The sequence below is a fragment of the Hyla sarda genome, chromosome 11 (assembly GCF_029499605.1).
Source record: "Hyla sarda isolate aHylSar1 chromosome 11, aHylSar1.hap1, whole genome shotgun sequence".
Classification (NCBI taxonomy): Eukaryota; Metazoa; Chordata; class Amphibia; order Anura; family Hylidae; genus Hyla; species Hyla sarda.
This window is the reverse complement of record NC_079199.1, coordinates 24054044-24078108: the sequence shown is the minus strand read 5'-3', so window position 1 is coordinate 24078108 and position 24065 is coordinate 24054044. Positions and strand designations below refer to the sequence as shown.

The following is a 24065-nucleotide window of genomic DNA, read 5'->3' as shown; positions in this document are numbered from 1 at the left end:
CCAGGAAAAGTTATTGACTCAACTATAAGCCTAGGGTTGGAAATACATCATCCCCCCCCGTCATCATCCAGACCCCTGTCATCATCACCCCTGTCATCCCCCTCGTCGTCATCCCCCTCGTCGTCATCCCCCTCGTCGTCATCATCCCCCCCTTCATCATCACCGCCTGTCAATCCCTTAAGTGGTTTTCAACCTGCGGACCTCCAGAAGTTGCAAAACTACAACTCCCAGCATGCCCGGACAGCCATCGGGCTGTTGTAGTTTTGAAACATCTGGAGGTCTGCAGGTTGAAGACCACTGCGGCCTTCGTCATCATCCAGACCCCCCCTTTAGTTTTCTACTCACCTCCCCTCGGTGGGAAGGAAGGGTGAGCTGGTCCGGGCCATCTATGCTGCAGGGACCGTCCGGTGGGGAGGTTTAGTGGTTCTGGGCTGTCCATTTTCACCGGGAGGCCCTCTTCTTCACTCCAGGCCCGGCCCTGGACTAGTGATGTTGCCTTGACGACGAAGCACAGGGACGTCCCTGTGCATCGTTGTCTAGTCAATGTCACAAGGAGCGGAGAAGAGGGCCTCCCGGTGAAAATGGACAGCCCGGAACGACTAATCCTCCCCACCGGACGGTCCCTGCAGCATAGATGGCCCGGACCAGCTCATCCTTCTTTCCCACCGAGGGGAGGTGAGTAGAAAACTAAAGGGGGGTCTGGATGATGACGAAGGCCGCAGTGGTCTTCAACCTGTGGACCTCCAGATGTTTCAAAACTACAACTCCCAGCATGCCCGGACAGCCGATGGCTGTCCGGGCATGCTGGGAGTTGTAGTTTTGCAACATCTGGAGGTCCGCAGGTTGAAGACTACTGAAAGGAATTGACAGGCGGAGAGTTTACTCGAGTATAAGCCGAGGGGGGCGTTTTCAGCACGAAAAATCATGCTGAAAAACTCGGCTTATACTCGAGTATATACATTAATTGTTTTCCATTTGTATTTCCTTTAATCTCAATTTAATTTCTTAAGAAACAAATTAGCCCCATGGGGGTTTTAATTTTTAATAACATGCCCTCCATGTTTTACTATTGCCATCATTGATATTTTCATTCTAAAAATAACACACAGTCCAAACAAACAGAGACAAACAACATAAGTTCGTGACACAGATGACAAACCTGTGAACTAGAATCCGAACTCTGTCTTCTATTTCATCTGCCAGGAAATGACCCTCCTGTCGGAATTCACGGGTTTTATCTGCCAGACCTAGGAGTCTCTCTCCGTGGCTAGTGATGTCTTCTTCAAGCTCGCCAAGTTTCTCGAGTGTCATGAGATCTTTACCTTTATTAGCAGAGTCCAGCCTGGATTCTATCTGGTCCAGCCACTTTTCAGTGTCCTCTAAACTTCTCTGAAATTGCAGAGCCTGAATGACAAGACCCAGCAGAGACCTACTTTAATTCATGGCATTATGATAAAAAGACAGGAACTTCGCAATGTAGTTAAAGGAGTAGTCCAGTGGTGACTCAGTGGTGAGCAACTTATCCCCTATCCTAAGGATAGGGGATAAGTTGCAGATCGCGGGGCCCCCTGCGATCTCCTGTACAGAGCCCCGACAGCCCGCGGGAAGGGGGCGTGTCGACCTCCGCACGAGGCGGCGGCCGACACGCCCCCTCAATACATCTCTATGGCAGAGCCGAAGCGCTGCCTTCGGCAATCTCCGGCTCTGCCATTGAGATGTATTGAGGGGGCGTGTCGGCCGCCGCCTCGTGCGGGGGTCGACACCCGCTATCTCGGCGGTGAGCCGGGGCCCCGTACAGAGAGATCGCAGGGGCCCCCAGCGGTCGGACCCCCGCGATCTCAAACTTATCCCCTATCCTTAGGATAGGGGATAAGTTTTTCACCACTGGACTACCCCTTTAAGATTATAATGTCACCTTATAGGCAGCGTGAAGTTTCTTTCCCTTCTCAGCACATTTTTCAAGCAGCTCAGTCCAGAGTTCCTCCATTTCATCAAGTCTTGCTTGGATGATATCAGAAGCATAATGGGCCGCTCGCAACATCTTCTCCCCATCCTGCAAAATGAAAGACCATTGCGTAAAGGGTGTGTACAAGATATGCAAAAAGAACAAATTTGTCTTGTAAATATGCATTTGTGAGCCATATTTGATTTCTATCGAAAAGTTTTCAGTTGTTTATAATTAGTTTAAACCTACTGTCAGAATGAAAGGATTCTGCATGGACGTTCCCCTGCAGCAGAGTCCATACGGAAATACTTTTTTTTTTTTTAATATATCAACTGGCTCCAGAAAGTTAAACAGATTTGTAAATTCAAAAATGATTTTATTCTATCAACACGGTGGCGGTGTCAGACAGGTGCAAGGGCAGGAACGCCGAGGGCCCCAGCGTTCAGGTAACAGCTGTGTCGTACTTCCGTACTTCGTCAGACCATCATGGAGTACGACACAGCTGTTACCTGAACGCTGAGGCCCTCGGCGTTCCTGCCCTTGCACCTGTCTGACACCGCCACCGTGTTCATAGAATAAAATAATTTTTGAAGCTACTATCCTGGGTGAGTGCCGTTCTCTTTTCTTATTGCTTGGATTGTTGGATATACTTGCTTCATTTGGACTGAGCACCATATGGAGTAGTTGTGTCGCTTCGGATATCCACCTGGCAGCTTTGCTAATTGCTGCAAATACAGCAGTGCCGGATTCTGTTTCTACAACCCCCAGATTTGTAAATTACTTCTATAAAAAAAACTTAATCCTTCCAATAATTATCAGCTACTGAAGTTGAGTTGTTCTTTTCTGTCTGGCAACTGTGCTCTCTGCTGACATCTCTGCTTGTCTCGGGAACTGCACAGAGTAGAAGAGGTTTGCTATGGGGATTTTCTTCTAATCTGGACAGTTCCGGCTAATCTGGACAGCCGTCACGCCCCCTCCCATAAACTTGCATTGAGGGGATGGGGCGTGATGGCTGTCACGCCCTCTCCCATAGACTTGCATTGAGGGGGCGGGCATGACGTCATGAAGGGGCAGGGCTATGAGGTCACGAGTTCCCGGCGCCGGCTCTAAGCATTCGGAACCTTTTGTTCCAAACACTGAGCAGCGGAGTACCCCTTTCATCCATTTCGACTAGTAACTTACATTTTTTTTTATGCACAAACCAGGAAATCTTTAATTCTCCTCAACACACACATTCTATAGGAGGCCGCACTTATTGGCTTACCAGAATCATTTTGTTTATCGTAACAATTCTAATACAATATCAATACTAGAACAAGTGAGACAAAAAATAGTGCTGTGAAAAAATGTGTATTCTTTAATGGACACACAAATGACTTGTATGGTTTCCTTACAGCTCTTATGCTGTCCAGCCGGTTGCGGTTTGTTTTGATCTCTGCCTCAAATGTTTGATGTTTCTGCAGTTTGGTCTGAAGGTTACTGGGGTCTCTCCAGCTTTCATCCCCGGCAATACTGCTCTTCTCAAGCATCCAGGCACCCACCTAGCATGAGATACAGAGATGACATATATTTGGTTATTTCATGAAGAACAATTCCACCTACATGACCCATAACTAGAAGTAATTGTGAACGGTTCTGTAAAGTCTTTAATCATTCACCCGTTTCTTGCGTACCTGTTTATTAAGGTTGGCTATACACATTAGATAGCTGTTGGTCAAATACAGGGCTGGTGCAAGGATTTTTGTCACCCTAGGCAAAAGCTAAGTTTGCCGGCCATTGGCTCTACCTTTTGACACGCCCCATCTTACTACTGGGGTGAAACACTGTAACAAACCTCCTCCTCATGGGGCGGCTGTATGGAAGCGCGCACAATGTCAGGACCTGCTTGTCTGGCCTCGGAGATGGCACTGCCCTCCTCCAGCAGGCTGAAGAATGCAGATTATTATGGTACCGAGGGGGAGGGGGGGTTGCAACGGTGGTGCTGGCTGGGCGGGTGCTTTGGATTCTGGCTACTAACTTTCATGCAGCGGGCAGAGTGGCATCAAAAGGGCGCTCTAGGCGGCTGCCTATTTTGCCTATAGGTAGAACCGGCCTTGGTCAAATACTTGTTCAGCCAACAGCTGTTGTTTTCTCCCCCCTCCCCAGATATGCACACTTAGCTTGGCTGAGCAAGCATGTGTTCTCAATGGGGAAAGGAGAATAAACTGGTGCCAGACACCTCTCATGGCAGTATATCTCCCTTGGGGGAAAAAAGGAGCAGGCTTGTGCTTATTAATAAGAGTCTGAATGGAAATGGAAAATGCCTTTTCTACAATAGACCAATACAATTGAGCTGGAGATATGGGCATAAAGATAAATTACATATCTGGTCATACTTCTATAATACGGGAGGCCCAGGACCCCAGTGAGGTTTACACATTATTGGGCATTCTCATTACTAGCTTTCTACATGACCAGACCTCATACGAGCTCTTCAGAAATTTCTGCAGCTGTTTGGACTCCTCAAGTTTCTTCTTTCGAGCCTCAGACAAGTTCAGGAGTTTCTTTTTCCTGATGTGAAAAAATACAATATTGTAAAAATCCAATGAAACAAGTGATGCCCAACCCAGAAGAAAAAATTGAGGTACTGTATTGCCATTTTACTCTATTATAGGTCATTTAAATACATTATTCTGATTTTCCTAAAAAGAAAAAACAGTTTGCAGCACTTAATATCAATAATGTAAAAGTCTGTATTCAAAATGATTACATTACGTCACAATACATTAGGGTTTACTTTGATTTGCAGTTTGCTGCATTAGTCCATACAGAGGCAGAATGTACATTGCCTGGTATGTATTATACATTTAGCTTATTATTATTCATAAATGATTATAGTTTTGTTCTTTTTCTAAACAAAAAGTGCCTGTGGTGTTATATACCACTGTATGACATACATTAGGGGAATCTGCAGGACCTGCACTAATTTCAAGATCAAGGGAGATCAAAGACTCATAAACATTGTAGTTACAAAACTATATAATAAAGACCAGAGAGTTCTTTTTTTGCTTCCAATCTAACTCCAATGGCGCCAGCAAACCAGGGGGGCCTCAATCTCGAGGCAGATACCAGTCCCAGAGGTGGGACATCTGCCATGACATTTATGGCATATATGATGGATATAAGATATGTATTTCCATACTCTCAGTGGTATATTTTTGTTTTGTGCTGCCTTAGACTGCATAGAAAGCTCGGCTTGCTAGTGAGAAATACTGGGGGAGGGGAATGATAGCAACGGCCATAGGGTGAACCGAGTGCGGGGAGTTCCTAGGCCTTGTCAGCCAAGTGGAAGATACATCACTACATAGTACTACATTAAAAGGATTGTCCAATAGAAACAGTTAATTTACTATTGTTTTCAGGCTCCCTACAAAAATAATAAACACTTTAACTCACCTTCCACCGCTTTCTTGTAGCTCTGTTATTGGGGCACCCCGTACATGGACAGTGATACAGCTTTTCCATGAGCTGCAGAGCATAGAGTCTGCAGCTGGGGAACTGACAATGCTGCTCACCAATCACTGGCCGAGGCGGGACACCACTGCAGGCCACTGAATGGTGGAACAGCGCTGTGACATCACGTCTACAGCTCCAGCCGGCTCCACTGAAGCAGACTTTCAGCGAAGAACGGCCAAAGATGTGGCGCCCGAATCCCTGAGCTACGAAGGAGTAGCTGAAGGTGAGTAAAACTGATTATTATTTTTGTAGGTAGCCTTGGGACAGTGACAAATTAACTCCACTGGATAACCCCATTAAATAAAAAATATTTTACAGTAGCTGTACAATGCTGAAACAGCTGGATTTCAGATGAAATAAATGGTCATGTCTTAAAGGTTGCATCTGGGCTTTGTGCCAGCTACTCTAGAAGTGAATTTCACTGCTGCAGCAGCATAAAGAAACAATTTGCATTGCTATGATTTTGAATATCCAGCCTTAAATACTATTTTGTTTTTTTTATCTAAACATGTTAAACATTACGTAGTGACTAATTTCTTAATACATTTTCATGGGGGTCAGGACTTTATTTTAACACTCCAAACTCCCAAAAATATTTGGACCAATCACTTATTTAGGCAAAAATGTGTGACTTTTCCAGTGTTTTGCAAAAATTTGCATCTTTTTTACACCACGATTTTAAAAAACATGAATGATTGTTATATTAACCCTTCAAAGTGGTGACAAGTTGATTTTAATGCGGTCACTGCTGCTGTTAAGCTTCTTTTCTCTGACTTATCTGACCAATCAAAGCATATATTCCTCTCTTCTATGCCATGACATAGTGCTGGAGAAATTGCCCTGTACTAAACAGTGCAGTACTATAGATAACACATAAGGATGAGGGGATTACTGATGTACTGGGTGTATAAGAGATTATGTGGACAGAAAGGGGAAAAAACAGCAGCATGAGTATCACAGTAAGGAAAGGGTTACACTAAGCACTGCTATATTTGCTGCCACTTTTCAAAAGCTAAAAGAAGGAAGTGATTCCACTGCAGCACTGTGAACCTCCAGCAGAAGGTGCACTGCTATTTACACAAGGGACAGCTGACGTGAGCTTCATGGGTGGTGGGAGATGAGAGAGGACCTTAATTTACCTTTGAAGAACAGTGGCGATCGTCCTTGTGCTCAGCCTGCAGGTACACATCCTTTCCTGTTCATAGCACACATGAAACTCCATTCTACATCCTGTGTTTTGTCCTGATCTAGCTGTTACTAGAGACAGATTTCCCCTAAAAACAGGTAGTGGACAGCAGATTGCAGGGAAGTGAGAAACCTAATGGCAAGACCTTTCTTGTGGTAAGGAGTCATTTTTTGTAAATGTGTGCCTGAATTGTTTTCTACTGATTAGAGACAGATACTGATACATGTTCTTTTTTTTCTAACTTGTTTCTATTTACTGATTATACATTTTTATTTTTAGTACATGAGCTGTACTATGTAGATTTAGTCCTGAGCTGTTTGTAACAGAATTTGTTGAAATTGCTTACAGTAAGCCCTATGAACATAGATGCATTGAGCATCTCCAGACCCTTTGAATGGCTTATAAGCATGCTCTATGGAGCTCAGAGTGATCTCCGCTTCGTGCGGGGGTCATCATGCCCCTTCCATGTATCTCTATGGGAGAGCCGGAGATACACAAACGATGTCTCCGATCTCCGGCTCTTTCATAGAGATGCATGGAGGGGGCGTGTTGGCTTCTGCTTCATGCGGGGGTCTATACAGCTCTGTGCATGGGAGAGCCGGGGCTCTAGCCAGGAGATGAAGAGGAGGAAGATGCAACAATTATGGATTCTTAATCAGAATCATTTTTTTTTTTTTTTCGAGGGTGACAGAATCCCTTTAAGCAGCAAGTTAACAGTCAGGTCTTGAAGTTGATTTATTGGAAGCAGGAAAAATAGGCAAGTGTAAAGATCTGAGCATTCTGAGGGACAAATTGCTATACCAGTGGGTCAGAACATCTAAAAAATGACAGTTTTGGTGTGGTATTTCCAATATGCAGTGGTTATTACCTACAAGTATTTCATGGAACGACCGCCAGTGACAAGGTTGTCAGCATCCAAGGATCACTGATGAGCAAGGTCTATACTACAGCACAAACTGTAGAAAAAGTAAAAACTGGCTACTTGCATTGCACACAGCGCCAGGGCAATATGACAAAAAGCTTAAGGTGTTGACTTTAAATTTTTCAGATCTCAATTTGATAGATCATCTGTGGGATGTGCTGGAAACAAGTTGGATATGTAGAGGTCACACCTACCAATTTACAGGATTTAAAGGAATGTGTTATCAAAAAAGTACCTGTTTTAATCTGGTTTATATATTAACATTTTTTTTTTTATATTTGGTTATCTAATTTTCCATTTTTCTATCTATATTTTACAATAATCCTGAAATCTTGCAGTTACCATTCTGGGTCTAAAGCAAAGCTGAGACTTCCAGTTCTGTACGGATCATTTCCCAGTAATGCCTTTTTTTATCAGCATATATAAGATTACAGCAAAAGATGATACAAGTATATAGATAACACTGAATCCACCACCATTCACAGCATAAATCAGCCTCCCTATAGAATGACATCTGAAAAGGTCACAGAAAATATGCAGTAGAATCTCCAATGGGACAGCCCCGGTCTATTGTTGTCTATGGTCAATGGGTCCTGCCATAAAGCATATTACTAAATTAAAATAAAAATTAATAAGGTGGCAGCGTCATAATAATCTACAAAAAAAATGTAATACAAAATTACAGTCAAGAACAGATTAGAACTAAAAGAACATGTTACAGTATCTGGCTTCTCTTTTACACAATATTAGGCAGGTGGTTTTAACTTTGAATCTGATTGGTGTATATGTACTCTATCACCCAAAAGTTAACTCATATTGTGAAAATAAAATATTAAATAAAAAAGTCTAATAAATATCTACTTTAAAGGGGTACTCCGCTGAAATTATTTTTAAAATCAACTGGTGCCAGTAAGTTAAACAGATTTGTAAACTGCTCCACAGGAAGTTATTTTCCTTTCTGTCTGACCACAGTGCTCTCTGCTGACACCTCTATCCATTTTAGGAATGAAGCAAATCCCCATAGCAAACCTCTCCTGCTCTGGGCAGTTCCTGACCTGGACAGAGGTGTCAGCAGAGAGCATTGTGGGAAATTTAGAAAGGAAAAGAAATGTAAAAAGAAAATAACTTCCTGTGGTGCATACAGCAGCTGATAAGTACTAGAAGGATTAAGATATTTTAATAGAAGTAATTTACAAATCTGTTTACCTTTCTGTCATCAGTTGATAAAAAAAAAATGTTTTCCAGTGGAGTACCCCTTTAATGATTACATCTTAAAAAAAATACAATTGGTTGTCCTTTAGAGCTACTTGTTGCTTTACTCTTACCTCTCCAGCACAGCCTGGCATTTGTTGGCAATCGTTTCGGAGTCATAGTGTTTATTGTCCAGAAGCTGTTTGGCAAATGCCTCCATTTCGTCAATTTTGCCAATCTGGGCATCAAGAGCCTTTTGAAACTTCTCGTGCTTGTTCTGAAGGCTTTCAACACTAGTGACAGAGTCCTACAAGGAAATTACAACTCAGATTTAGGAATTTATACTTACAACTTTGCCAACCTTATAGGGGCATTGTGGAGGGAAAACAATCTAACTGTGCCCAGGCTGCTGATAAATAGAAAAAAAAAAGACTATATCTACCTTTTCCATTGCCTGATCCTGTGCGTGACACAAGGATCTACCTGCTCAGCCAATCAGTGCCTGCATCCATGTGCTGCGCAGTGGGAATAAGAGCTTTGCTATTCCTGAAGACATCACTTACGTGACAAAACATGTTAGGAGGGGGCTCTGTGTAGTGTTTTAAATCAGCACCATCTCCTGACAATTTTGCAGATGCCCTCGGGTTATTTGTTGTTTATTAGTAGTGCGCCATAGGAGCGACCATGATGTAGAGTTAACAGGAGTGTTAGGGTGCTGGGTTTAGTGGGGGATATATATGGATAATTTACTCACTCTGACGAGTTGGTTGACAATTGCTATCCCCGTCGATGCAGTTGGTACTGTGAAACATGTTGGAATGCTTCTTTAAAGGGGTACTCTGGTCCTAAGACATCTTATCCCCTATCCAAAGGATAGGGGACAAGATGTCTGGCCGCAGGGGTCCCACCACTTGGGACTCCCGCAATCTTGCATTCGGCACCCACCTCTTTGAGCTGCACGCCGCGGCGTGCAGCTCAAATAGGTGGATGCCGAATGCAAGATTGCGGGGTCCCCAGCTGCGAGACCCCCGCAGTCAGACATCTTATCCCCTATCCTTTGGATAGGGGATAAGATGTCTTAAAAGGGTAGTCCAGTGGTGAAAAACTTATCCCCTATCCTAAGGATAGGGGATAAGTTTGAGATCGCAGGGGGTCCGACCGCTGGGGCCCCCTGCGATCTCTCTGTACGGGGGCCAGGCTCTCTGGCCAGATATCGGGTGTCGACCCCCGCACGAAGCGGCGGCTGACACGCCCCCTCAAATACATCGCTATAGCAGAGCCAGAGATTGCCGAAGGCAGCGCTCCGACTCTGCCATAGAGTAGTATTGAGGGGAGCGTGTCGGCCGCCGCTTCGTGCGGGGGTGGACACGCCCCCTTCGCGCGGGCTGCCAGGGCCCCGTACAGGAGATCGCGGGGGGCCCCAGCGGTCGGACCCCTGCGAACTGCAACTTATCCCCTATCCTTAGGATAGGGGATAAGTTGTTCACCACTTGTTCACTACTGGACTACTCCTTTAAGGCCGGAGTACCCCTTTAATGTGCTTTGAGAAGTGTTTATAAACAGTGTACTGCAGACACTGACTGGATTGCTGAATTTTTTGTGCAGCCCTTTGCTTCCATCACTCCTCAGCCACACAGGCCATATTACAAGGGGAGGTCTGCAGACAATGAACGATGGTTTTTTGGCAAGTCAAAAATAATCGTTCAGCTGACAAACATTTGTTAGGTCATTGCTAGACCTAATCCAAGTCCAAAATTTGCCCTGTGGCCCATGGGATTCTGGTTACACCCCTGGGTGGGACTGTGGGAGCAAGTGCCCATACCATTAGGGACAGCGGTGCCCACTTCAGTAATAAGGTATTAGATATTTATTCTTTGAAACTTGTAATAAAGCACAAATATTTCATAACTAAAAATAAATAAATAAAAGTATGGAAAAAAAAAAGTAAAAACTGGAGCCTGTGGAGTAGAAAACCACATTTATTGGAACAGGAATAGTTGTCCAAGTTCAGATTATGAGGGGGGGAGGCTTATGCTTTGTCGTCTACTAATATCTTCACCAGTCATAGTAATATTTCACTTTAATCCCCAAAGCGAGACCACCCACTATTCAGACTGAAAAGGGGGATAACAGTTCTGCTGTGGATTAGAATGGTCCGCTATTTTAGAAATAAAAGAACGTTACTGGCATTAAAAGGTAATAAACCACTGAGGTACTTAAATAACTCTGGCACAATTTCATCTCATCTAAACAGTTCGATATTTCTGCCTTTTACATTTTATTTTTTTTAGAAGATTTAGTAGATAAGGTTGTTTAAGCCAACAAATAGGTGCTGTAAAGTTACAAAAATGGTCTAAATGTGTGCCAAATTTATCAATTTCTACCAGAATTTTGCACCAAAATTTTGTTTCATGTTGTCACTAGAGATGAGCGAACTTACAGTAAATTCGATTCGTCACGAACTTCTCGGCTCGGCAGTTGATGACTTATCCTGCATAAATTAGTTCAGCTTTCAGGTGCTCCGGTGAGCTGGAAAAGGTGGATACAGTCCTAGGAAAGAGTCTCCTAGGACTGTATCCACCTTTTCCAGCCCACCGGAGCACCTGAAAGCTGAACTAATTCATGCAGGATAAAGTCATCAACTGCCGAGCTGAGAAGTTTGTGACGAATCGAATTTACTGTGAGTTCGCTAATTTCTAGTTGTCACATCTTAAGCCACACCTCTTTCTTAAAAAGCCAATTTTTTTTGTCTGTTTGTCTGAAGAAAAGTGTTTAAAACACATAAATGTTCAGAAGACAGGATATCCCACATATGGCATCTGCTGGAGTCATGCAAAATCAGACGTGTGTGCTTCTGTATAAAATCTGAGCCATACAGAGGTACAGTAACAATTTCTTTTCTATAGGTGCTGTATCGCAGATGCATACAAGTAGAAGCTTGTAGGGTATCATAATATGGCCAAATACGTACAGCCTAAACTTAATTGTATAAAATGACCTGCTAGAACACTGGTCTCCAAACTGTATGCCTCCAGATGTTTCAAAATTACAGCTCCCAGCATGTCTGGACAGCCGTTGGCTGTCCGGGCATGATGGGGGTTGTAGTTTTGCAACATCTAGAGGTCACAGTTTGGAGACCACTGTGCTAGAACAACCCTCTTATGTCTTCTGGCTTTTTCACTTCTAATAATAGAATAACCTGCAAGATTATTTGCATTAGCTAAATTTTGGCTCATAAGGCATATGAACTTCATGGAGTAAAACCACCCGCTCTGATAGAGCTTAAAGGGGTACTCCAGTGGAAACCTTTATTTATTTTAAATTAACTCTTGCCAGAAAGTTAAACAGATTTTTAAATTGCTTCTGTTTAAAAATCTTAATCCTTCCAGTACTTATCAGCTGCTGTATACTACAGAGGAAGTTGTGTAGTTCTTTTCTGTCTGACCACAGTGCTCTCTGCTGACATCTCTGTCCATGTCAGGAACTGTCCGGAGCAGGAGAGGTTTGCTATGGGGATTTGCTCCTACTCTGCACAGTTCCTGACATGCACAGAGGTGTCAGCAGAGAGCACTGTGGTCAGACAGAAAAGAAATTCAAAAAGAAATAAATCTTTCTCTGTAGTATACAGCAGCTGATAAGTCCTGGAAGAATTAAGATTTTGAAATAGAAGTCATTTACAAATCTGTTTATCTTTCTGGCACCAGTTGATTTAAAAAAAAAAATAAATAAATAAATTTCCACTGGAGTACCCCTTTAACAATGTAAAACAAATCTTTGAGTGTTAGTCTCCAAAGCGTTGGATAGGACCTGGCATGCCCAAATAGGCCTGGGCATTTTAGACTAAGCAGCACATTTATTTATTAAAAAAATGTTTCCCCCTTTCGGGCGGGGTGGGGGGTGGAGAGTGTCTGACTGCTGGCTGGCAGATTAGCAGATTTTGTTAATTTAAAAAAATGACTGGCAATGGAGGCAGATAGATGGCCGGTGTGTCCAATGGCCAGTCCAGGCCTGGTTGTGGTATATGCAGAGACTGGGCGCTTTAAATGCAACTTAAGTTGGGCAGACATTGGTGCCTGCCTGTTCACAACATCATATATATATATGTTTAACTTTACATACCCCCAAATCTTCATTAGCCAGAAAAGCCTCTTTATTGTTCAACCAGCTTTCACTTTGATCAACAATGCTGAAAAATGTCTGTAAAAAAAAAAGAACAACAAGAGGCAAAGACTGAAACATTATGCATTATATAGCATAAACATTGGAAACTTTGTTTGTTTTATACAATAATAGAATGCCTATAAATGTACAAATCAACAATACATACAAGCGAGTAGTACTCAATCCCAAGTCGGCACTCAACACTACCAAACAGGACTGCTTCACTACTGTCCTATCTTCTCTGTCTTGTAACCCCAGCCTTTAAAGGAGTACTCCAGGGTACAAAAATGTATCCCCTATGCTAAGGATAGGGGATAAAGGTGTCAGATCGTAGGGGGCCCGACTGCTGGGCCCCCCTGTGATCTCCCATACAGGGCCGCAGCCGCCTAAATGGAGTGTGTTCGGTCACGGTACAAGCTACGGCCGACACCCCCCCTCAATGCAGCTCTATAGAAGAGCCGGAGATTGCCGAGTGCAGCGCTCCATAGAGATGCATTGAGGGGTGGTATCAGCCGCTGCTTCATGCGATTGAACACGCCCCATTCAGGAGGAGAGCTGGGGCCCCATACAGGAGCTTGTGGGGGGCCCAGCAGTCTGACCCCCCACGATCTGACACTTATCCCCTATCCTTAGGATAGGAGATAAGTTTTTGTATCCTGGAGTACCACTTTAACTCCTTTCCCAATTCCCCATTGCTACCCATCCACCCCAATCTCTTATTTCAGCTGAGGACTTTACCACAAACTTCAAACAAAAGATTGACAATATCGGAGAAAGCTTTATTAAGAGTAATACATTTAATTGATATATCTGTGTTGCTCCCACCAGACTCTAAATCTGTCATGTCTAGCTTTTCTTTTGGATAACATGACCCTGCTTTTGCAAGTAAGCATTACCTGTAGGTCACGAGCCTGACGTAGCTTGACATTCTGTTCTCTCCAGGATTTAATCAACAAATCCCAGGCCCCTTCTGCATTAGAGAGAACAAGTCGTATTTCATCAGCTGCATAATGTCCAGAGTTAGACAGCTTCTGTCCAGATGACTTCACCGAGTTGAACCTTTCCGTCCGTGCCTCTATTTCTGACTATCATGTGGGAATACCAAAATAAACAAGATGTGTTACTGAAGCAGATTTCCAGCAATGTGTTTAAAGCTACTTGTACCTGCTTCTATCTGACTGCAGAGTCATGAAGACCTCCTGTGGTTCCAATGACTAGGTCAGTGGTCTCCAACCTGCGAACCTCCAGATGTTGCAAAACTACAACTTCCAGCATCCGGCTGTCCATTTTCACCGGGAGGCCCTCTTCTCCGCTCCGGGCCCAGCCCCGGACTAGTGACGTTGCCTTGACGACGACGCACAGTGACGTTCATGCACAGGGACGTCCCTGTGCGTCGTCGTTAAGGCAACGTCACTAGTCGACGTCACTAGGAGCAGGGGAAGAGGGCCTCCCGGTGAAAATGGACAGCCCGGAACGACTAACCCTCCCCACCGGACGGTCCCTGCAGCATAGATGGCCCGGACCAGCTCACCCTTCCTTCCCACCAAGGGGAGGTGAGTAGAAAACTAAAGGGGGGTCTGGATGATGACAAAAGCCGCAGTTAGCTTCAACCTGCGGACCTCCAGATGTTGCAAAACTACAACTCCCAGCATCCGGGCTGTCCAATTTCACCGGGAGGCCCTCTTCTCCGCTCCGGGCCCAGCCCCGGACTAGTGACGTTGCCTTGACGACAACGCACAGGGACGTTCATGCGCAGGGACGTCCCTGTGCGTCGTCGTCAAGGAAACGTCATTAGTCAACCTCACTAGGAGCGGAGAAGAGGGCCTCCCAGTGAAAATTGACAGCCCGGAACGACTAACCCTCCCCACCGGACGGTCCCTGCAGCATAGATGGCCCGGACCAGCTCACCCTTCCTTCCCACCAAGGGGAGGTGAGTAGAAAACTAAAGGGGGGTCTGGATGATGACAAAAGCCGCAGTGGTCTCCAACCTGCGGACCTCCAGAGGTTGCAAAACTACAACTTTCAGCATGCCCGGACAGCCAACGGCTGTCCGGGCATGCTGGGAGTTGTAGTTTTGCAACATCTGGAGGTCCGCAGGTTGGAGACCTCTGGACTAGGTTATTGATCACAATGGTGAAAAACATAGTCTGCAGAACTCTTCTTACTGTGAAAAATAAATATTGTACCCCAACCAAAAACTTGACAAGGCGACATTATTATCAGAATTCAAAAGTGCAGTACAAAATGTTTGTGCTATATAAAATGATATATATATATATATATATATATATATATAATTATAATAAAATTATTAATATTATTAAATTATAATAATAATACATTATAATTATTATCAATAATAATAATAATAATAATAAAAAGGAATATCTACAACACAATACCACTCAGCAGAAACAGTGGGGACACAAAATTTACCAGTCCTAGAATCCAAATGCAACGCAGAGTATGGCAAGTGCATTTATCCAGGCTTATTTGAAAAAATTGCAAAAAAAGTTTTTATTCCTCGTTACAAGTTCCAGACCAGGCAGGCGACTTCACCAAGCATATAGGGAGAGATTTATCAAAACCTGCATAGAGGAAAAGTTGCCCAGTTGCCCATAGCAGCCAATCAGATCGCTTGTTTCAGATTTCACAGGCCTTCCTAAAAATGAAAGAAGCGAGCTGATTGGTTGCTATGGGCAACAGGGCAACTTTTCCTCTGGACAGATTTTGATAAATCTCTCCCCCATAATCAGCAAGTAAATTACAAACATATAGCGGTATGTGATTGATATAGGACCTTGTATTGCTTGTATACTGCTATATATGCCAGTGATTTACTTGCTTACGAAATTTGAATGTTTTGTATGATAGAGGGAAAAAAAAACTTTTTGCACAAGGTGACATATATAAGTCATTGGAATCCATCAGGATCTGTTCGAAAAATCTTCTGGGGAATGAAAGCCATGACGGTAATGTGAACAGAGCCTTACATGGCCATTGAGTTCAAATAAGGAATTCATGACAATACTGCAGGTGAAAGAAATCCACTGACTTCATGTTAGAAAGAAAGTTACCTAAAATATAGGAAGGTAGAAAGAAATAGGGGAGAGCACACCTCTTGAAACACTAGCTATTTAAAGGGGTACTCCTGTGAAAAACTTTTTTTTTTTTTAAATCAACTGGTGCCAGAAAGTTAAACAGATTTGTAAATTACTTCTATTAAAAAATCTTAATCCTTCCTGTACTTATTAGCTGCTGAATACTGCAGTGGAAATTCTTTTCCGTTTGAAACACAGAGCTCTCTGCTGACATCATGACCACAGTGCTCTCTGCTGACATCTATGTCCATTTTAAGAACTGCCCAGAGTAAAAGGAAATCCCCATAGCAAACATATGCTGCTCTGGACAGTTCCTAAAATGGACAGAGATGTCAGCAGAGAGCACTGTGGTCATGATGTCAGCAGAGAGCTCTGTGTTTCAAAAAGAAAATAATTTCCGCTGTAGTATTCAGAAGCTAATAAGTACAGGAAGGATTAAGATTTTTTAATAGAAGTAATTTACAAATCTGTTTAACTTTCTGGCACCAGTTGATTAAAAAAAAGTTTTTCACCGGAGTACCCCTTTAAAGCACTGTAGGAGCGTATATGCCGTGCAACACTGGGATCCAGCAGCAGAAAAATTTACACCTGCGTGCATAGTTGCGTGAAACGACCGGCATAGTATCTGAGCGCTTCAGCACATCATGGTATGCTGTCCCAAGACCCCGGACCTATGGACGCCTAGACACCAACCCAGCGGTGAGCGCATGCTATCGGTGAGTGCATGTTACCTAAAATATGTTTTCACATTTTAATGCTCTTTTTATATGCACTTTTATCCTATTTATTATCTTTAAAGGGGTACTCCACTGCCCTGCCAAACACTGGGTGCGGGCTGCGGGGATTGTGACAACACGGCCACGCCCCTCGTGACATCGTGTCACACCCCCTCAATGCAAGTCTATGGGAGGCCACCATGCCCCCTCCCATAGACTTGCATTGAGGGGGCATGGAGTGACATCACGAGGGGCATGGCTGTGACATCACGACCCCCGCAGCCCGCGACCAGCGTTCGGAACAAAATATTCCGAACGCTGGGGAAGTGGAGTACCCCTTTAAAGCCTGAACGAAATCAAATAGAAGAATGTTACTATTTTTCATATATTTAGCGATGTTAAATAGTGTACAGGGTACTGACTGGGAAACAGTCAGTGAAAACAGAGTGAAAGATTTGTTTAGATGTATTTGTACCATTTTTTAATCGTAGAACTTTACCACCAATACCAAATTATCCCTTATAAAGTAACCCCGTATCCTGCCCATAGATCAGAAGTGGAAAAAAATTGCACACAGGCCACCCAGTAAATGGACATTAGACAAATTATGTGCAGAAAAAACCTGCATAAACATCTACACAGATTTTGGTGCAGATCTTTATAACAGTTGCAGATTTGGGGCAGAAATGCTGTAGATTGTAATTTACCCTTTGATGTCTATGGGAAAAATCCACAACAAATCAGCGACAAAAGCTGGCATGCTGCACATTTAAAAAACCTGCACCGCAGGTCGATCTCAGTCAGAACAAATTTACACTACTGGAAATAGCCACTCCCCCTGATGAACTGGTCAACTGTGAAACATACGTCGGGGCTCCTGTGTACATGACATTTACCAGACTGGCTTTCACACAGTGATTATTCTAATTATTCTAATTTTTGGATTTCATTTCTATTTCTCATCGTAATCATGTGTTAATAAAGAGAGGGCATATTTTTCAATTTCACTGTGGTCTGTGCTTTTTTTTTTTTTTTACGGTATTGTAATCTGCTGCGGATTTGCTGTGTGAAAATCTGACGTCAGTCAATATGTCTAGTGTGCATTTAAAGGGGTACTCCGCTGCTCAGCGTTTCCCAACACTGGAGTCGGGGGCTCGTGATGTCATAGCCCCGCCCCTCATGACATCACACCCCGCCCCCTCAATGCAAGTCTATGGGAGGGGGCGTGACAGCTGTCACGCCCCTCCCATAGAATTGCATTGAGGGGGCGGGGTGTGATGTCATGAGGGGGCGGGGCTATGGCATCACGAGCCCCCGGCTCCAACATTCGGAACAGTGTGTTCTAAATGCTGAGGAGTGGAGTAGCCCTTTAATCTCGCAGGGATTGTGGATTCTGTCTGGATTTAGACATAGAATCCCCATACGAATCCTCTTAGGCTACAAAACAGCACATCTAATAGTCCATGCACCTTCCTTTCTTGGTGTTCCTCAATTCTAGCTTCAACCTCTCCCATAGTTTTTGGCAGGCCTGCTCCTTCCATCAAGGCTTGAAGTTTTTGCATCCAGTTCATTATCTCTCGGATGTCAGCATTGAACCTTTGCAGATGGTAAGAGGCATCTAGTTTCTTCTTTCTGCCAAGGAATGAAACATGTTGTTCAGTAGACTATACAGAATGCCCAGTGAACATTTTCTATGCCAACAAGGATTGAAGAACTGCTCCATATTGTATTCCTGAAGCAATTTGGGAGTGGCACCGCTAGGGCCAGCTAATTTATACACAGCTATGTAGATTAAGCCATAGATTTTTGAGTGTGTTTTCTTATTTAAAGGGGTACTCCAATGGAAAACATTGTTTTCCATATCAACTGGCTCCTGAAAGTTAAACAGATTAGTAAATTATATCTAAAAAAAAAAAAAAAAAAAAATTAATTCTTCCAGTACTTACCAGCTGCTGTATACTACAGAGGAAGTTGAGGTTTTTTTTTCTTCCTGACCACAGTGCTCTCTGCTGCCACCTCTGTCCATGTCAGGAACTGTCCAGAGTAGGAGCAAATCCCCATAGCAAACCTCTCCTGCTCTGGACAGTTCCTGACATGGAGAGAAGTGTCAGCAGAGAGCACTGTGGTCAGATTGAAAAGCACTACACAACTTCCACTGGAGCATAAAGCAGCTGATAAGTACTGGAAGGATTAAGATTTTTTAACAGAAGTAATTCACAAATCTGTTTAACTTTCTGGCAACAGTTGGTTTGAAAAAAAAAAAAATAGTTTTTCACCAGAGTACCCCTTAAATTCATTAAAAAAACATATATATGAAAAAGTTTAAAAGTTCATTATTTTTTATTCCAATAAAACATTATGCAGATTGGGTAGACATGAGAAAGAGAGCTGATTAAAGGGGTGGAAAACTTTTTTTTTACATTTTTTTTTAAATCAACTGATGCCAGAAAGTTAAACAGATTTGTAAATTACTTCTATTAAAAAAAATCTTAATCCTTCCAGTGCTTATTAGTGGCTGTATACTACAGAGGAAGTTCTTTTCTTTTTGGATTTATTTTCTGTCATGACCAGAGGTGTCAGCAAAGAGCACTGTGGTTGTGACAGAAAAGAAATCCCAAAAGAAAAGCATTTCCTCTGTAGTTTTCAGCAGCTAAAAGTACTGGAAGGATTAAGAATTTTTAATAGAAGAAATTTACAAATCTGTTTAACTTTCTGGCACCAGTTGATCAAAAAATAAAAAAAGTTTTCCAACGGAGTACCCCTTTAAGGGCTGCAAAATAATCATCACTTCAAAAGCTCTCCCCCTCACGTCTACCTTATCTGCATTATGTTTTAATGGACTAAATAAATGTTGGACTTTTAAATTTCCCAAGTGCTGTTTAATTTTTTTTTACTCTTTTTTTTTTTTCTTTTTCTGAATTGCTGTATGAATTGCTTGTGTTTTTTCCTTGTGGAAGTAAGCACCACCCTAACAATATACACTGCTCAAAAAAATAAAGGGAACACTTAAACAACACAATGTAACTCCAAGTCAATGACACTTCTGTGAAATCACACTGTGCACTCAGGAAGAAACACTGATTGACAATCAATTTACATGCTGTTGTGCAAATGGAACAGACAACAGGTGGAAATTATAGGCAATTGACAAGACACCCCCCAATAAAGGAGTGTTTCTTCAGGTGGTGACCACAGACCACTTCTCAGTTCCTATGCTTCCTGGCTGATGTTTTGGTCACTTTTGAATGCTGGCTGTGCTTTCACTCTAGTGGTAGCATGAGACGGAGTCTACAACCCACAGGCTCAGGTAGTGCAGCTCATCCAGGATGGCACATCAATGCGAGCTGTGGCAAGAAGGTTTTCTGTGTCTGTCAGCGTAGTGTCCAGAGCATGGAGGCGCTACCAGGAGACAAGCCAGTACATCACGAGACGTAGAGGAGGCCGTAGGAGGACAACAACCCAGCAGCAGGACCGCTACACCTCTGTCTTTGTGCAAGGAGGAGCACTACCAGAGCCCTGCAAAATGACCTCCAGCAGGCTACAAATGTGCATGTGTTCACCAAATGGTCAGAAACAGACTCCATGAGGGTGGTATGAGGGTCCGACATCCACAGGTGGGGGATGTGCTTACAGCCCAACACCGTGCAGGACGTTTGGCATTTGCCAGAGAACACCAAGATTGGCAAATTCGCCACTGGCGCCCTGTGCTCTTCACAGATAAAAGCAGGTTCACACTGAGCACATGTGACAGACGTGACAGAGTCTGGAGATGCCGTGGAGTACATTCTGCTGCCTGCAACATCCTCCAGCATGACCGGTTTGGTGGTGGGTCAGTAATGGTGTGGGGTGGCATTTCTTTGGGGGCCTGCACAGCCCTCCATGTGCTTGCCAGAGGTAACCTGACTGCCATTAGGTACAGAGATGAGATCCTCAGAACCCTTGTGAGACCATATGCTGGTGCTGTTGGCCCTGGGTTCCTCCTAATACAAGACAATGCTAGACCTCATGTAGCTGGAGTGTGTCAGGTAGTTCCTGCAAGAGGAAGGCATTGATACTATGGACTGGCCCGCCCGTTCCCCAGACCTGAATCCGATTGAGCACATCTGGGACATCATGTCTCGCTCCATCCACCACAGACTGTCCAGGAGTTGGCGGATGCTTTAGTCCAGGTCTGGGAGGACATCCCTCAGGAGACCATCCTCCACCTCATCAGGAGCATGCCCAGGCATTGTAGGGAGGTCATACGGGCACGTGGAGGCCACACACACTACTGAGCCTCATTGTGACTTGTTTTAAGGACATTACATAAAGTTGGATCAGCCTGTAGTGGGGTTTTCCACTTTGATTTTGAGTGTGACTCCATATCCAGACCTCCATGGGTTGATACATTTGACTTCCATTGATAATTTTTGTGTGATTTTGTTGTCAGCACATTCAACTATGTAAAGACGAAAGTATTTCATACGATTAGTTCATTCATTCAGATCTAGGATATGTTATCTTAGTGTTCCCTTTATATTTTTGAGCAGTGTATATACTTTTGGGCCTCTGCAATCAGTTTGACTGGGACTTGTAGTCCAAAATTATGCAGTGCCGAATGCTCCCTTTTTCTGTCTTATTTGCATACATACAATGTTGTCACCCACTGTATAGAACGACCACTGGACTCATAAAACACGTATGGCGCAGGAGTTTACGATAAATTATTAATATACGAGTTATACTGCATCTTCTACCATAAAAGTATATGCAGCCTGCTCAGATCCTCCTTCCCTTTAACATTCTGCCTACAAACTTGACTGTATGTTTATATGTAACAGATTCTCAAATTTTAACACTTTTGGGCGCTGCAAGAGCTCTACTAAAGTCTCCAAACATTGTTCCAACATAGCCTAGTTCCAGAACCCACTGACTGTTCTCTTTCGGACATGCCTGTCTATGACACAAGAAAAGTGTGCACATATGCCTTAAGGAGTCGTCCCACCATAAAGTGTATAATTGTAGTTGGTCGGACTGCTAGGACTAAGCAAGATCTCGAGGATTGGGAGTCCTTTCCATTCATTCTTATAGGAGCTGCTGGAGACAGCCAAGTGCAACGCTATATAATTGGAGTGGCGGTGCGCACGAGACACCACCTCTCTGTTCTGATGGGAAATTCAGGTGTCCATCCTTAAAGGCATATTCCGGCTTTATACATCTTATCCCCTATCTAAAGGATAGGAGATAAGACGTATGATCGCTGGGGTTCCGCTGCCTGGGAACTCCGCGATCTTGGTGCAGCTTCCGGCATCCTGTGCCAGGTGCTGCCTCTGAGACAGGGACGTGACGTCATGGCCATGCCCCCTCCATTCATTTCTATGGGAGGGGAGGGTGTCGGCAGCCACGCCCCCTCCTATAGACATGAAGAGAAGGGGCATGTCACATCCCACATCTTGGAGGCAGCGCCTGGCACAGAATGCTGGGGGCTGCACCAAGATCAAGGGGATCCCCAGCGGCAGGACCCCTGCAATCATACATCTTATCCCCTATTCTTTGGATAGGGGATAAGATGTACTGTATAAAGCCGGAATACCCCTTTAGGATCATTGTTGATCCCATCTTTTGGATCTAGGCAGCTGGGACAGTCCAACTATCCAGGTGCCTAAATGGAAAATTTACCTAGTTTGGAAAAACCACAGGACAATTTTTCTAGAGAATTTATACATGCCTAGACAGAGTGAACATTCACGAGCCAGGCACTGACAGCAGGTACATTGACAACACATTTTTGGTCCCTATGCTCCATGATTTTGCATGACCCATGGTGAATGTGTTGTGTGATTGTCGGGGTATGACACCTATGTCCTGTTTGAAAACAAACTGTGTTAACACATTACAATCTGGAATGTAAGATGAGGGTATCTCATATCTGCCTCTTTCTAAAGCTTGTCCTTGATCGTGAGCGCTCTAGTCCATGTCTTGTACTTTATAAATAGTTCTGTACCTTTCATTGGCTTGCAGTAGGAGCTTCTGCCAATTGTCAGTCATCTCCTTCTCTTTTGAGGTCAGACGTTCGCTCATTGATGAATTGCTGCGGGACAGGCTGTTGGCTTCTTGGTGCAAGGACTGAAAAGGAATATTTATGTAGGACAAATAATTTTGGTTCCTGTATTTATTTGGCAAGTGTCAGCATTTTCCGAGAAGAATATGGATGACGTCCCAATAAATGTAGCAAATGATTTATAAAGAGACGCTTTTAACTATAGTTCTGTACTCTAAAGCTTAACTCTTTGGTTGTGGACCAACCCATTTATATGCACCAGCATTGACTGAACAAGTACATTTAGTATACAATGGCCAATACACTACCATTATTGCCAAATTTTGCCCATTGCTGACCTCTGGGAATCCAAGCACTTCCTACCTCTTTTTGGGACTGAATGACTTTGATGTCACGAATAGTTTCTTCATGTCGTCTAATTAAGTTGGCAACGCTTTCTACGTCTTTCCCATAGTCAAGTGCTTGCATGAGTGAGCTCTATAAGGAAAAAAAATTCTCTTATAACTTACATAAAACATTTAATTACTAAAATTACCCTACTAATACTACACAATTCAGACAGTAAAGAAACCCCTTTTTATGAATTAGAATGCTATTAGTATTTCTTACATTATGTATTTTATTTTTTGATGTCTTAAATTCCAACATACTGAGTCTTTATGTGACAGTCCACCTAAACATTTTGTGGTTTGATGGACTGACATACATCCAAAATTGTCCTAAGTTTCTTATTCCAAATACGAGAAGGAAAATGTGAATACTTCTTATATATTAAAGGGCAGTTCATTGAATCAAAGTTGTCAAAGAATAAATTAGAAGTAAACGGGGCTGGGGACCATGTAATACTCCTCCTACATGTTCACCACAATTGGGTTGTGCCAAAAGTGATTGTTGACTATGCCCATCCTGCAATTCCACTGTGGGTCTCCAAGGAGGTGACACCTTGCAACAGACTGCACCACTAGGTGTTTCCCTGAGGGTTGTACCAGTCACTTTCTACAGGTCTGCCCGGCGCCTTCATGTGTCTTCATGTCTGCCAGGGCACGAACTTTCATGAATTGCCCAACCAACCACATATGCTAATGTGATGCATGCACATTGTTAAGCACTCTACACAGCGGGAGTATGGTCCCCGGACCACAAAGTCCAAGCCCTTTGTAGAACGGGGTACCATCTCTTTAAGGGCCCTTCACTCTGTGGGCAGCCTGTCTTTACTATTCCCTACCTCTATCTTTGGCCCAGCATCTTTTAAACCTGCAGCACCAGCAATGGCTTCTGACCTTTAATAGTCTCCTCCTTCTTGACACT

General features: G+C 43.5%; 1 protein-coding gene and 1 long non-coding RNA gene across 9 annotated transcripts in view; one reads left to right on the top strand and one right to left on the bottom strand.

Annotated features, from left to right (window-relative positions):
• The window catches only part of LOC130295269 (uncharacterized), a 39029-nt gene extending 25246 nt beyond the window's left edge, over nt 1-13783 (top strand). The window contains exon 3 of the long non-coding RNA XR_008848755.1: nt 13751-13783. This is a non-coding gene — a long non-coding RNA (uncharacterized LOC130295269). The remainder of the gene's footprint in view (nt 1-13750) is intronic.
• Nucleotides 1-24065, bottom strand: part of SPTBN5 (spectrin beta, non-erythrocytic 5) — a 278824-nt gene that overhangs the window by 72101 nt on the left and 182658 nt on the right. For 7 of the 8 annotated variants that reach the window (XR_008848753.1, XM_056545854.1, XM_056545855.1 and 4 more), the window contains 11 exons: nt 23121-23234; nt 22701-22822; nt 18187-18349; nt 13797-13985; nt 12859-12936; nt 8874-9046; nt 6580-6714; nt 4405-4495; nt 3340-3486; nt 1916-2053; nt 1160-1404 (listed from right to left, as the gene is read on the bottom strand). Coding sequence is in view for 7 of the 8 variants with exons in the window: in XM_056545854.1 (XP_056401829.1) it covers nt 1160-1404; nt 1916-2053; nt 3340-3486; nt 4405-4495; nt 6580-6714; nt 8874-9046; nt 12859-12936; nt 13797-13985; nt 18187-18349; nt 22701-22822; nt 23121-23234 (1595 nt within the window). In the remaining variant the exon portion in view is untranslated. The remainder of the gene's footprint in view (nt 1-1159; nt 1405-1915; nt 2054-3339; nt 3487-4404; nt 4496-6579; nt 6715-8873; nt 9047-12858; nt 12937-13796; nt 13986-18186; nt 18350-22700; nt 22823-23120; nt 23235-24065) is intronic. The other variant, XM_056545857.1, reaches the window with a different exon arrangement.